The sequence below is a fragment of the Calidris pugnax genome, unplaced genomic scaffold (assembly GCF_001431845.1).
Source record: "Calidris pugnax isolate Ruff unplaced genomic scaffold, ASM143184v1 scaffold111, whole genome shotgun sequence".
NCBI classification, from domain to species: domain Eukaryota; kingdom Metazoa; phylum Chordata; class Aves; order Charadriiformes; family Scolopacidae; genus Calidris; species Calidris pugnax.
The window spans coordinates 8,119,947-8,132,352 of NW_015090872.1; the positions used below are offsets into that span (position 1 = coordinate 8,119,947).

Below are 12,406 nucleotides of genomic sequence, written 5' to 3' on the forward strand. Positions count from 1 at the left end.
CTGCCTGCGGGGACCGGCAGGTTCCCACCCCGGCGCTCAGGGCCTGTACAGGCGGCCGGCCGTGGGCTGGCAGCACGGCTGTGTGGGCTACAGAGTGAGAGATCAGGGAGAAATCGTGCCCTCTGAGGGTGGTGAGGCGCTGGCATAGATGGCTGTCCCATCCCTGGAGGTGTTCAAGGCTAGGCTGGATAACGCTTTGAGGAACCTGGTCTGGTGGGAGGTGTCCCTGCCCAGGGCAGGGGGCTTGGAACTAGATGGTCTTCAGGGTCCCTTCTGACCCAAAGCCGTTCCACAACCCTGTGACCACCACCTGCACGAGGAAGGAAGCAGGAGTCTGATGAAGCGGTGATGACATGATCTACCCCCAAAATCTTAATGCAGCTGGCAGTGCGCTGGCGTGTCCCTCCCGCATCCCTACAGCCCGAGGATGCGGGTGGAGCATTTGATTTTGTGTCCCAGGAACTGCGGCGTTAGGATTTAAATGTTTAAAGGGATGATGGCTTAAACATGGCAATTGTCTCTGATCCCTGCCGGCCTCCCTCCCTTCCCAGCCTCCTCCCACCCGTAAGGATTAGCAGCATGCTGGCTCCCTGCCCACCTCCCGTAGCCCTACCAGGGCACAAAAAAAGGGCTTTGCTGCACATCCACACCAATCGGGGTCCCAACACAGTAAGGGTAGAACGTTTCCTGCAGATTTACAGCATTTCACATCCGCATTGTTTTTTCTTCATGTCAATAAAAGCAGCAGGAGATGGAGGCCACTGCCAGCCAAAGCCAGGACACAGGTTTGCTGGCATGGCTCGGGCCGTGGGGGGAAGCCCACACATCTGAGCCCAGAGAGCTGGAAACACCTCCAGGAGCAAACCATTTAACTTTGGATGTGGTTGCTCGTGTTGCATTGCGTTCCCTCTCAGGTGGTGCCGTTGCCTCAGAGGAGGGGCAGACCCTGCACGCCAAGCCCCCCGTCCACTCGAAAGGTCAAGCAGCTGGGAAGGTACAAAAGCCCTGAAGCAGATATTTTGATTTCATTTTTTAATGAGTTGCATCGATGCTATTCAAGCAGAGCTGTTACGGTGCCCAGGGAACACCTGCCAGAGCAGACGCGGTGCCAGCGGGCGCTCGGCAGGCACAGGAGCAGTGAGCAGGACATCAGGCAAAGCCTGCCATCTCTCAGGGTTTGGGGAAAAGCCTGGGGAGGAGAGGACAAGAGAGCAGACCCGTCTCTCTGTCTGCTTACAGGCACTCTCAAGAGCCGACCTCTCAAATGTGCAGGAGCAGCCTCGCTTGAGGCAAGTCACATAAAGACACTGGAGATGGGGCGATGCTGAATTTCTGGACAATTTTAGACTCAGACTTTAAATATAAAGGGCCAGATCTGATTTCTAGCGTGGAGGTCCGCTGACTTGGCAGTAATACATACCTACAGGCCTGCACCAGAAGACATTCAAGACCCCCCGTCTCAGTTCCCAGGCTGCAGGACCAACTCCCATGTTTGGACATTGCTGCTGGGAAGGCAGTGCCTGCAATGTAGCTCAGACACTGTAGACCCCAAGCAGAAGCATCAAGACAAAAATGGGAAACAAACCTGGGGACACATGACAAAAGGTTTTCCCCTGGGACTAAGACTTTCACATCACATCTCCTACCCTTTCACATCCACATACTGGAGAACTCACAGCAACAGCAGAGCTTCACGTCTGCACTTTGGGGTTTCTTTTCTTCACCCATTAGCTTTGAATCTGTCAGTTACTCAGCAGAAATCAGATCGAGACAAAAAAGTGGGGAGAGCGATAGAGGGAACGACAGCAAGGAGTAACTCAGGGTGGGCAAACTACCATTAGCGAAAGGATTATTATGTTTCTCTGTTACATAGAGAAATTCTAATGGATAATAAAGAAAGCAACAAAGTTCATCGCTGGTCTGGTGCTGTGTCACTGCATGCCAGGAGTTACATCTCGGGAGGGCAGTTCACTTGATCCGTGGGCATCATTTTCTCGGTGTCAATCTTGTAGGACTGGAGAACGCTCTTCAGGTGCTCCACGGTTTCTGGGTGCATCTCAGGAGCTCTTGACAGAATCCAGGCGTAGTCAATGTGGAAGAGCCAGAGGATGTTAGTGCAGGAGTAAACCAGTGAGTAGTTTTCATAGTCGGTGGAGACGACCCAGTACGGGGCAGAAGGCATGACTAGGAGAAAGAAGGGCACTGTGAATGCCATGGGTAACTGACTCTGGACTACTCTGCAGGACTAGAGCCACAGCTCCTGCTGCTGTTCCCCCTTTTGCTGCTCCTGAGCCACATAATTGTTGTCAGTACAGGGAGATATAATTTATAAAAGCCTATCAGGACTCCTTGTTCTGCCCAGGTGACCCAAGAAAGCCACAAAGCCCCAACCAGGAAGGACATGTTGGAAAGTTAACACCATGACCTGAACAGTTTGGCCAGGCGACCGACAACCAGCCCAGCTGGTACCTGTGTGGGGGTGCTTGCTGGCAGGAGGGAGCTATAGGGCTGGGAGCTGGCACTGGTGATCTGAGGAACACGAACCACCACCTCCCTCCTCACCACCCACTGCCCCACACAGCCAGCTGGACCCCAGGTGGTGGGAATCAGTTTGACTCAGTCCATTCCACCAGCACCAGCCACCTGGGCCAAATTCTGTTCTGCATCAGGCTGCTATGCCCAAAGCATCTGCTCTGCTGAGGGACAATTGCTCCAGCTTCAAACCATGAGGCAGGAAGCAGAGGTGGGTCCAGCAGGCAGCTGTAAGTGCCCTGGGATTTCTGATGCACTCAGGAATGCTGGGGGATGTTCTCTGAGGCCCGTGTCCAGTGAGGATGATGGGGTTGGACACCCTGTGGGCAAAATGGCTGTGGGCGATGCCTTAGCAGCGCGTGGCTAAGTCTGGCTGTGCTTGTGAATGGTAGTTGTCCTTTGCAAGTCCCCCTATTCCACCCATTTCTCCAAATAACCCATCTGGGTGGGTGCTATGAAACAGCCCAGGAAAAGGTGCGAGGGAGCCAAAGGGAGACTTCTGCCGACAGTCCAAGCGTAGCTGTGGACAGGGGGAGGTGCTCTGCAACCAGAATAAAGTGTGCTGCCCTTCAGCAAGCCCTTGTCGTGTGTTGCATTGACCAGGGAAGAAAAAGCAAACAAAACCAGATTAGTAACGGTTATTATAAGTCACTTGTAAGCAGAAGCAGGGTGGGATAGAAGCTATACTGCTGTGTTCAGAAAAACAAGCCTATTCCTGGCCCTTGCAGCAGTTGTGGAGCAGCTTTCCCCACCCGCCCCATCTGTTAAACGGCCTGGAGGGATGGTAATGCTGCTCATCTTTCTTGCTTTGAGATCAATTAGTGCAGAGTGCTCTACCCCTGTGGGGGCTGTTGCTGTAACTGATGTATAAATATCACCAAACCACTGCCTGCTGGTCACAACCTCTGTCCTAACCCTTTGAAATCACCCATGGTGCTGCGCTGAAGTCACCGTATCAGCTTCATCTCTCGTGTTCCTCGTTTTCCACCCCTGGTGCCACGGCAGCGGTGCCTGCCCCATGCCCTCCCGCCATGCCTGCCCCTCAGCACGACCCTCCCAGCCACACACTTACACCAGTTAAAGCGCACGCCCAGCTTGGCCGGCTCCTTTACATCCATGTGCATAATTTCTCCTTCAACTTCATTGACTTTGCCATTGGAACTAAGGTGAGAACAACAAGGTGAGAAATAAAATCGGATGAGTTTGAAATCACTATTTATTTATTTATTTTCTTCCCTTAAATCATCCCTACTGATGCATCTGCCTGCCAAGAGGTGCTGAAACACATGCCAGCAAACCACAGCATCCCTGGAGGGACAACTTACCCCTGGGGACGGTTTCCCAGGGGCAACCCAGGGCACGCCAGGTCCTGGACCAGGAACAGTGGGGCAAAAGCCACCTCAGGGTGCCTCTCTCCAAGTGGTCTTCAGTGCCATGGAGGCGGTGACAGAGAAGAGGGAGAGGAAGACCCCTCTGCATGGGACAGGACAATCCCAGCACTGATTCTGGATGTGCCAGGGAGCAGCCCAACTCCGGCTGATTGTGGGAGGCATGTGTGCACATCTGTTTAATCACCTGCATTTTTCCAGGTCACAGCACATTCCTCAGCACACAAATTACCTGTCCCTGCTCGGTGAGCCAGGGTTTGTTTCGCTGCTGGTCCAGAGCACTGCCCTGCTGGCAGCAAGCCCTACAACTCGGGCTGCCCATCTTATAATTGCATTTTTCCCTGGATGCCTCAAGACCTGGACGCTGCCTGTGGGGCAGGAAAGTGTCACACTTCCCCACGAAACAGGAACACCGAAGAAGACAGCAGCTAATGCTGCCAGCAGCAGACAGAGGTCAAGGGGCTGATGCTGGAGCCATGCACAGTGTACACCAGACCTAAAATATTCCTGATATTTCAGGGTCCTGAGCTGCTGCAGTGGTGACTGAATGGACAGATTACTCTCCCGCAGATGAATGCAGCCGCAAATAAATGTCCAGCTGTTTGCCAGGAGCTGCCCTCGCAGTGGAGCTGCGGAGACAGTGCTGCAGGGTCAGCGGGCAGCATGGACGCTGCTCTCTGCCAGACACAAGGGATGTGATGCTGCCTTGTTGTTATTGTGAGCCAGAACAAAGTCCCCATGGCATGCCAGGAGCGCAGGGGACGGGGCTGCATTTGCCGCTCGCTCCCTCTCATTCATTCAGCCACCCACAGCAGCACCCAGCGACAGCCGGGGCTGGTGATGGACATAGATTAATTAGTATCTGCATTGGTCCTCGCAAAAAGCCAGGAGGGCTCGGGATAATTGAGGCTATCAAGTACAATAAAGAGAACAATCAGTATTTTAACTTTGTTCATTGATTTAAACTGGCAACGATTGCTGAGTCCCTAACACAGCAGTTAGTACCAGTGCAAGGTAGAGGCTCCAGAAAAAGGCTGACAAATATTTGCTTAAGTAAAAATGACCGGTGTGCTTCACCTTCCCTGCTCCCTTCATCGGGTCCCTTCACTCCGGAGCAGAGAGGAGCACAGGGCACAGGCACCTCTCAGTACTCAGGGGCACAAGGTGGTGGCTGCTGTCCCATAACCAGCCCCTCCATGGTCCCCCCAGGACAGGACCTGGGGCATCCTGCTTCTCAGCCATCACTGGGGATCACAAACCAGTCAGGGGGGAGATGCAGGCTATTTCACAGGGGGGTCACCATGTGCGTTTGATCTATTTTCTTATTACTCACCTTAGACAATGAGACAGAGACCTGGTGAGCCTCATGGAAGCACCAGAAGAGACCAGAGATATCCCTGCCATAACTGCAGCAAAGCCCATTATCCCAGCAGAGCTACTGCAACCACAGGGTGACTCCCCAGACCCGGAAACAGGCAATTTGGAGAAAAATGACCACCCAGGATGGCAAGAGAGGTGACAGGAGTACCACCACCACAGTGAGGACACGACCTGAACGCAAACACTTACAGCAGCTCCTTGTTGATCACCTTGAACTTCCCGTTCTCCTTCAGTGAGTAATTTGCCTGGATGCAGCTTCCTTTCTCGAAACTTGAGGGCAGCTTCTCTATCTCGTACCACTTCCCCAAATACTGACAGAAGAAAGTCCAGAGAGGTGCTTTTAGCACGAGAGGGCTGAGGCAGAGCAGCCCGGCTCGTTTGCTGGCACTGTTCAGCCTGCTCAATTCATTCCAGTGCCCACCCCCGTTGTGTGGGAGGCTGCAGGGGGTTACTGGGACCACGGACCTGCTCTGGCAGCTCCAGCACAAGGTGTCAAGACCAAACCTGCCAACCACCCCCCCCCCATGCACCCAGGCAGTTTGCCATCAGTCCCATGTGCCCTTAGCCTAGCTCGCTACCCACTGAGAGATTTTTTTAGGAAGCTTTTCGCACCTTGTTGATATCAAAGTCTTCTTGGACTGATGGATCTGGGCACGGTCCCATGTGAAACATCTGGGCTTTCCCAAAACTGAAGAGGCCGAGCAGGACCAAGAGCTGCACCGCCGTGCCCAGCATGGCTGTGCTGGGATGCCGGTGGGAAATAGACCTGGAAGGAAGAACATAGCTGAGCTGGGGCCTCCCTGGAACAGAACTTTGTGTGAAACACAGCAAGAAAAAGAGGACACCTGCAGCAGGGCACCTCAGGGTCATGGTGAGGAGAAAAGGACCATGAGAAGAACACAAACATGCTATGCCAAATAAGTCTCCAGCCCAAAATGGCCTCAAGCTCTGCCTGTGCTGAGGCTGTGTCCTGCAGCTCTGAGGGGAGCAAGGCAATGCCAGGTGAGAGCACTTGTACCCATCACCCACACCTGGCAAGATGCAGGGGTGATAAACCCTTGAGGACACATAGAAGCATCGTCATCTGGCTCCCCTGGCCAGAAACTCCTCCACAGTGACAGTGGTAGCTTTTCCCCCAAGTTTAAAAGAAGAGTCCAGCCTGTCTCCAGCTGCCGGGCACGGGTCCCACTGCGGACACAAACACAGCTCCCATCCTGAATCTTTTCATTAAGAAACATACCTTGGCTGATGAGGTGGAGTGATGCTCTGCGGAGGACCAGGGCTGCAAGGACCAGCTCTGTGGTGAGCTCTCCGCCTCATCGATTTATAAGCGCGCCGGGATCATCATTATTCAGCAGCAGCACAGGCCCCTCCCTGGTCCTCGACATGTTTTGTTTTTTTGGCCGGCCAGTCAGCTGCCTCCAATCTGCAGCTGGTATGAAGCTGGAGATGGGCTGCGACTTGGCTGCTCACCCAGGCAAACAAAGGCACCCCACGTGTCTGGGTATCGCTCTGCAGCTGCGGAGCTCTCTGCTGTTCGGCCACCCATGAGAGCCTCGGACCTGGGTGCAAACAACAGGGGAAAGGGAGAAGGAAAAGTGCCCCAGCCTTTGAGGTGGGCTGGGGACAGCAGTGGCTCCCGTCCTGCTCCCTCTGGCCCAGCAGCACCTTCCCAGGGGGGACATGCGACCTCCTCGAGGGCCACTTGAGCCCTCCAGGCCACTGCAATGTCCTCGTCCCCATCACAGTCACTTGCAGGAGTTCATGGGGAGGATTAAGTAGCAGGAGGCATCACAGGCTTCTCCGGGGAGCTGCAAGACCTCTCAACAATTTTTCTTCTAGACTTTTACATCTCATTAGAAGGAAAGATGCTGGTGCAATTAGTTCTGTGCTGACCTGGCAGTTTTTCCAACAGGTGCCCAGCAAATGACTTTGACAGCAGAGCAGCCATCTGTGAAGGCAGCCGGTCCCAAGGGTTATGCAAGGAGAGTTGAGTAACAGACAGGATGCTCTCTGTGTTTAATTACATTTTCTTTTAATCTGATCTCTGTTGAGACTTTCTCTCTGGGTATGTTTTTACACGCTGCACCCCGTGCCTCACTCTCACATGCACACACACACTCCAGAGCCCCTGGCTGCCCAAATGCCACCCCAAGAGCCACAAATAGCTCCATCCTGTCCCATACCAGGGCTGTGCCCTGAAACACAGCCAAGGTGCCCCCAGGACCTCGATGGCCATCATGGCTAAGCATTTCTCGTCCAACACAGACCCAGTGGTTGCCAGCTGGGGGTAAAGAGCTCTGGAGAGCACCCACTCCATGGGTGCTTGGCACGAGGCAGGGGAGCACACAGGGGCCTGCACCCCAGCTCCCTCAGTGTTTTGGCAGCCACCGAGTGTGTGTCCCTGATGGGGTTGCTCTGGCTGCCCACGTGAAAGTCAGTGGTGTCCTGCAGACCCTCTGCAAGCCCCATGTTCATCTGCACTTCTTGTGATACAAACAGGTTAGCAATCACAAAAACCCTGGACAGATGCCCTGACCTGGATGGTAAAAGTGCTGCCATGCCATAGTGCACTGCAGAGCTGACATCAATGTCCCCACATCAGACCAACAAGTTCAGCTTTTCTCCTGAGCTTGGCTGCCTGCATCCTGCAGAGCAACCAGAGGAGAAAGTGCTGCAGAATAGCCAGCCTTGGCCACAGCAGAGCATTTGCCCTGCGTGCGTGAGGGCAAGCATGTGGAGGTGTGTCTGTGTGTGCACCCTCCTGCAGGACTACTGCATCCAGCTTTGGAGTCCTCAGCACAAAAAGAACATTGACCTGTTGGTGAGGGTACAGAGGAGGGCCACGGAGATGATCAGGGGGTTGGAGCACCTCTCCTATGAAATCAGGCTGAGAGAGTTGGGGTTATTCAACCTGATCAAGAAAAAGCTACGTGTAGACCTTACAGAAGCCTTCCAGTATCTGAAGGGGGCCTACAAGAAAGATGGGGAAGAGCTTTTTACAAGGATAGGTAGTGATAGGACGAGAGGTAATGGCTTCAAACTGGAAGAAGGTAGATTTAGATTAGATATCAGGAAGAAATTTTTCACTGTTGAGGGTGGTGAAGACACTGGAACAGTTTACCAGACAACAGTTTGTGGATGCCCCATCCCTGGAAGTGTTCAAGACCAGGCTGGATGGGGCTTTGAGAAACCCAGTCTAGTGGAAGGTGTCCCTGTCCATGGCAGAGGGCTTGGAACTAGATGGTCTTCAAGGTCCCTTCCAACCTAAACCATTCTATGATTCTGTGAACTGAGGACTCCCTGGCTGTGGTGGCAGCAGTTCTGATGAGTATTTTCACCTTGCTGCGGCAGAAGGGGCTTGTGCTCACTCTGCCCATCAGGCACTGCCCAGCACCCAGGGGCTGCCCTGCAATGCTGGCCCTGCCAGTGCTGTGCCCAGGTGGCTGGAATGGCGGTTTTGGCTCCCAGCACCCTGTGGCCAAGGTCACACCGGAGCAGTGAGGTGTTTACCCAGCCATGGTCCATGAAACCTGCTGCAGGAACATGCATTCACCTGGGACATGGCCCAGGAGGTGATGAGGGGCCAGGAGCCAGCGAGGACTGATATTCCTGAGCCACATGAGAGCAGAGATGGCATGTGGGGTGGGCTTTGTTGTAGCCATTGGCTCCCTCGCAGCCAGCACCAGCAGCACTGGAAGCAAGCCTATGACTTGGTAGGAGATGCAGGGGTCACACCTCCAGCATCTTCAGAAGCCCAGGTGCTGGAACATGTAGAGCCCTGCTCCTCCACTTGGCTGCCGCCAGCCAAGGGGCATCCGACGGTGCCGAGGCACCGCACACCTGGAAGCACAGATGATGTGAGCTGACAGCCGAGCTCGCTGCCGGCTGCTGGGACCTGTCTCCACGTGAGCAATGGCTGCGCCTTCCCCAGGGGCACATTTCTGGGCTCTGCCTGACCATGGCAGGAAGCACCCAGGTATCTGCTGTTCCCGTGCTGGGACAGAGCAGGCTCAGGCTCTTGTAGCTGAGTCCCTGCTCAGGCATCCAGGCCAGAACGTGTTCAGAGGCCATCCCACCTCCAACACCCACCAGCGCTTCTCGCCCACACAGACCAGGGCCCTGCTCCATGTCCCACCTGTCGTTAGCCCAGAGCAGGACTCCACTCATGAGCCTGTCCACCTTCAGTGGACACCAGAGCAAAGGTTCAGGGAAAAGCATAACCTTATAATTGCACCTAATTGTGGGGTGGGGAGAAGTCCTCTCCACCCGGTAAGCCGTTTGTAGCCTGGAGCAGAGGAGGGGAGACACATCAAAGGGCAGGAAGCCAGAGCAGGGGTGGGGAGGACAGGAAGGAGGAGATCTGGGGGGGGAAACCAGGGCAAAGGGGGGGGGCACCAGGCACGCTCTGGGTGCTTGGTGCAAGAATGAAGCCTACCCCACATTTCTGGGTGATGAGGCAGCTGGAAGGCCAGCGTGCGGGGTGCCTGCAGAGAAGGTGGAGGTGAAGTGCTGCAGAGTAAGGTGGAGCTGCAGATAAAATCCACAGTGCCACACCACCCCGGGAGCCCTACCTGCAGGTAACCTGGCTTAGTGCAGTTAGTGAGATCATCCCGTCCCGCACACCAGACCACCCTGAAATCAGCTCCTGGGACCCCAGAGAAAGGCTCTTAGCACTCTCTGTCCCCCCACTGGGATTTCAGCAGCTGCAGAGAATATCCCAGCAGCTTTGCACATGCCATGGGATGGAAGAGCAGTGGGAGTGACACCATCATCTCAACCCTGATACGAGATCCAGTCCAGGCCTTGACGTTACTTGGGTCAGCCTAGAAACTGCCCAAGGTCTCACCAGTGGCAGAATCCTCTGGTGGAGGCACTGCAGGGACCAGGAGCTCTGGGACACCGCCAGCTCCAGCCCTGGGAGCCACTAGCCCAGGACTCCCTGCCTCTCTCCTGTGAGGAAGCTTTCATCTCCAGATGGTGTCTGCTGAGCAACCCAAATGCACAAGGGATGAAAAGCTGCCACGGTTATAGCCACTTTGCACCATTTTGCATGAAGAGATCCTGCCTTCAGGCCCTCTGCCTTTGAAGCCCCGGTGCCGGAGCTTCTCTGCAGGACCTGCAGTGTCAACGCATCATATCCTGGGACCCAGGATATCCTGAGAATCCTGAGACTCCCACCACGGAGACGCCGTTGTTTGCATGGACAGCCCTTCCTGCCTCAGGAGGTGCCTTCCCTCCTTTCTCTGTCTTATCTCCTACGAATTCATTTTCGTTGTTTTTCTCCTTCCTCTAAAGGAAATGGGGCTTTGTGCTGCCCAGACAAGTTGCCACATGTCAATAGAAACAAAAATGAATTTGCAGGAGACAAGACAGGGAAAGGGCAGGCAGGTGGGAATGTTCCTCTGTTTCTAGGAGTGGCAGAAAGTGCTTTGAAATCTGTTCATGCAAAATGGTGTAAAATTTCAAATTACAGTTATGACACCAAAGGAAGTAAATAGACTCTGGGAGTGTGAACTGGCCTCTGGGATATGGGAACTGGGTCCAAGGCAAGTGTACGAAAGATGTTGTGATTCATGTATTTACAATTAGTGAGTAGCTCTCCACCCTGGAAATTATCCAATTATGTATTCAAAACACAAGAAACCAAAGAGAGATATTTAGGAAGTTGGAAAACTAAAAAAGTTATTATTATTTAAGGGACAAACCCTGTCATGCAGGACCAGCAGCGGTTCTGGCTGGGCTCTGAGGAAGGCTCCCTGACCTGCTGCTGAGGTCCAAGTCCCTGCAGAGAGGAGCCATAGGGATCCCTACTTTTCTGAAAGTAAAAAACCAAAACACAGCAAAGAAAAACAATGCCAAAGAGGTACAAAAGAGGTACAGGCAAGTCTCCACAGCCAGAACTACATTGCAGAACCAGAGCTGGACCAGCAACTAAGCTTTGGCCCAGAGGCATCTCACCACTGCGGATGTGGTCACTGTGAAAACCAGAGTTCAAGCAGTGCACTTAACCCTGGCTTTTGAGTATGTCCAAAAATGTCCTGCACCAGAGTCAGCCTCACACTGCTAAATAAGGCTGGGGTTTTTTGTTTTGGTTTGTTTTTTTCTGCTGGGTTATCACAGCATACGTACGGTAGGTGCCGTGCAGCGCAGGCGCTCAGCCAGGTTTTGTTCTCACTGAGAGGAGCGAGGAGTCGCGCAGCAGAAGGGGGCAGAGTAGGACTTCTCCAGATCCCATGGCAGATACCAGACTCCTGTGGGCCCCAGCCGTGAATGCCGCTCAGGTTTAGGTGCCGCTGGGGCTGGGGGCCCTGGCTGCTGCAGCTTGCCTCAGGGTGCTGTAAAAAATGTCATTAAACATACGAGAGAGCGCCTTCTGCTAAGGGATTTTCTGTTCTCCCGGAGGAGGTGCAGTGATCTGCTCACGGCATCGCCAGCTCTGCCCGAGAGATGCCCAAGTAAGGCTATTTAAAGCCCACAGCCCTGTTTTCTGCAGCTAAACCATATTTCAGCACCTTAGCTCAGGAACGCATAAATGCAGTTACACAATTATATTTTCTATGACCTATATATGACCTACATCTTCCTCACGACACAAATTTATAATGTGTGGGTAACCACAGCTCCGCTCACGGGAAGAGAGAACAGACTCTGGTGCATTAAGAAATCTCCTGGACGTTGTGCCATCCTGCCAGCCCAGCGAGAAGCCCTCCAGGAGGGACCCGGGCTCTCCTGCTGCAGGAGTAATTCTCAGCCAACTTCATCAGCAACTCCCATCAGCTACCAGGAGAGCAGGAATCACCCACAGGGCGAGGCCCCAGGGTGGCCTCAGACCCTGAGATATTCCCCGTTCCTTCCCCGCAATGCTGTTCTATACCTGTTTTATATATACACCATGAAGATCCGGATCTGAGGGCAGCACTTTGGCCCCGACGGACCTCTCCAACAGCCAGCACAGTGTTTCCAACCCCCACCTCTGAGCCCCCCAGTCTCACACCACAGGTCAGAGGAGAGAATTTTAAGAATCCCTTTTCTGAAAGAGCAAGTCACATCCCTCCGCACAGGCTGCAGAGCGCAGAGACACTGGTATATGTGTTTGGCTTTGC

General features: G+C 53.8%; 1 protein-coding gene across 1 annotated transcript; it reads right to left on the minus strand.

Moving 5' to 3' along the window:
- Positions 1 to 1,017: 1,017 nt before the first annotated feature.
- On the minus strand, positions 1,018 to 6,649 carry APOD (apolipoprotein D). Its single transcript, XM_014945826.1, has 5 exons — positions 6,541 to 6,649; positions 5,913 to 6,066; positions 5,490 to 5,611; positions 3,605 to 3,693; positions 1,018 to 2,184 (listed from the first exon to the last, which is right to left on the minus strand). The coding sequence occupies exons 1-5, from the start codon at positions 6,618 to 6,620 to the stop codon at positions 1,949 to 1,951; spliced, it is 681 nt and encodes a 226-aa protein (XP_014801312.1). The 5' UTR covers positions 6,621 to 6,649; the 3' UTR covers positions 1,018 to 1,948.
- Between the last annotated feature and the right edge of the window lie 5,757 nt (positions 6,650 to 12,406).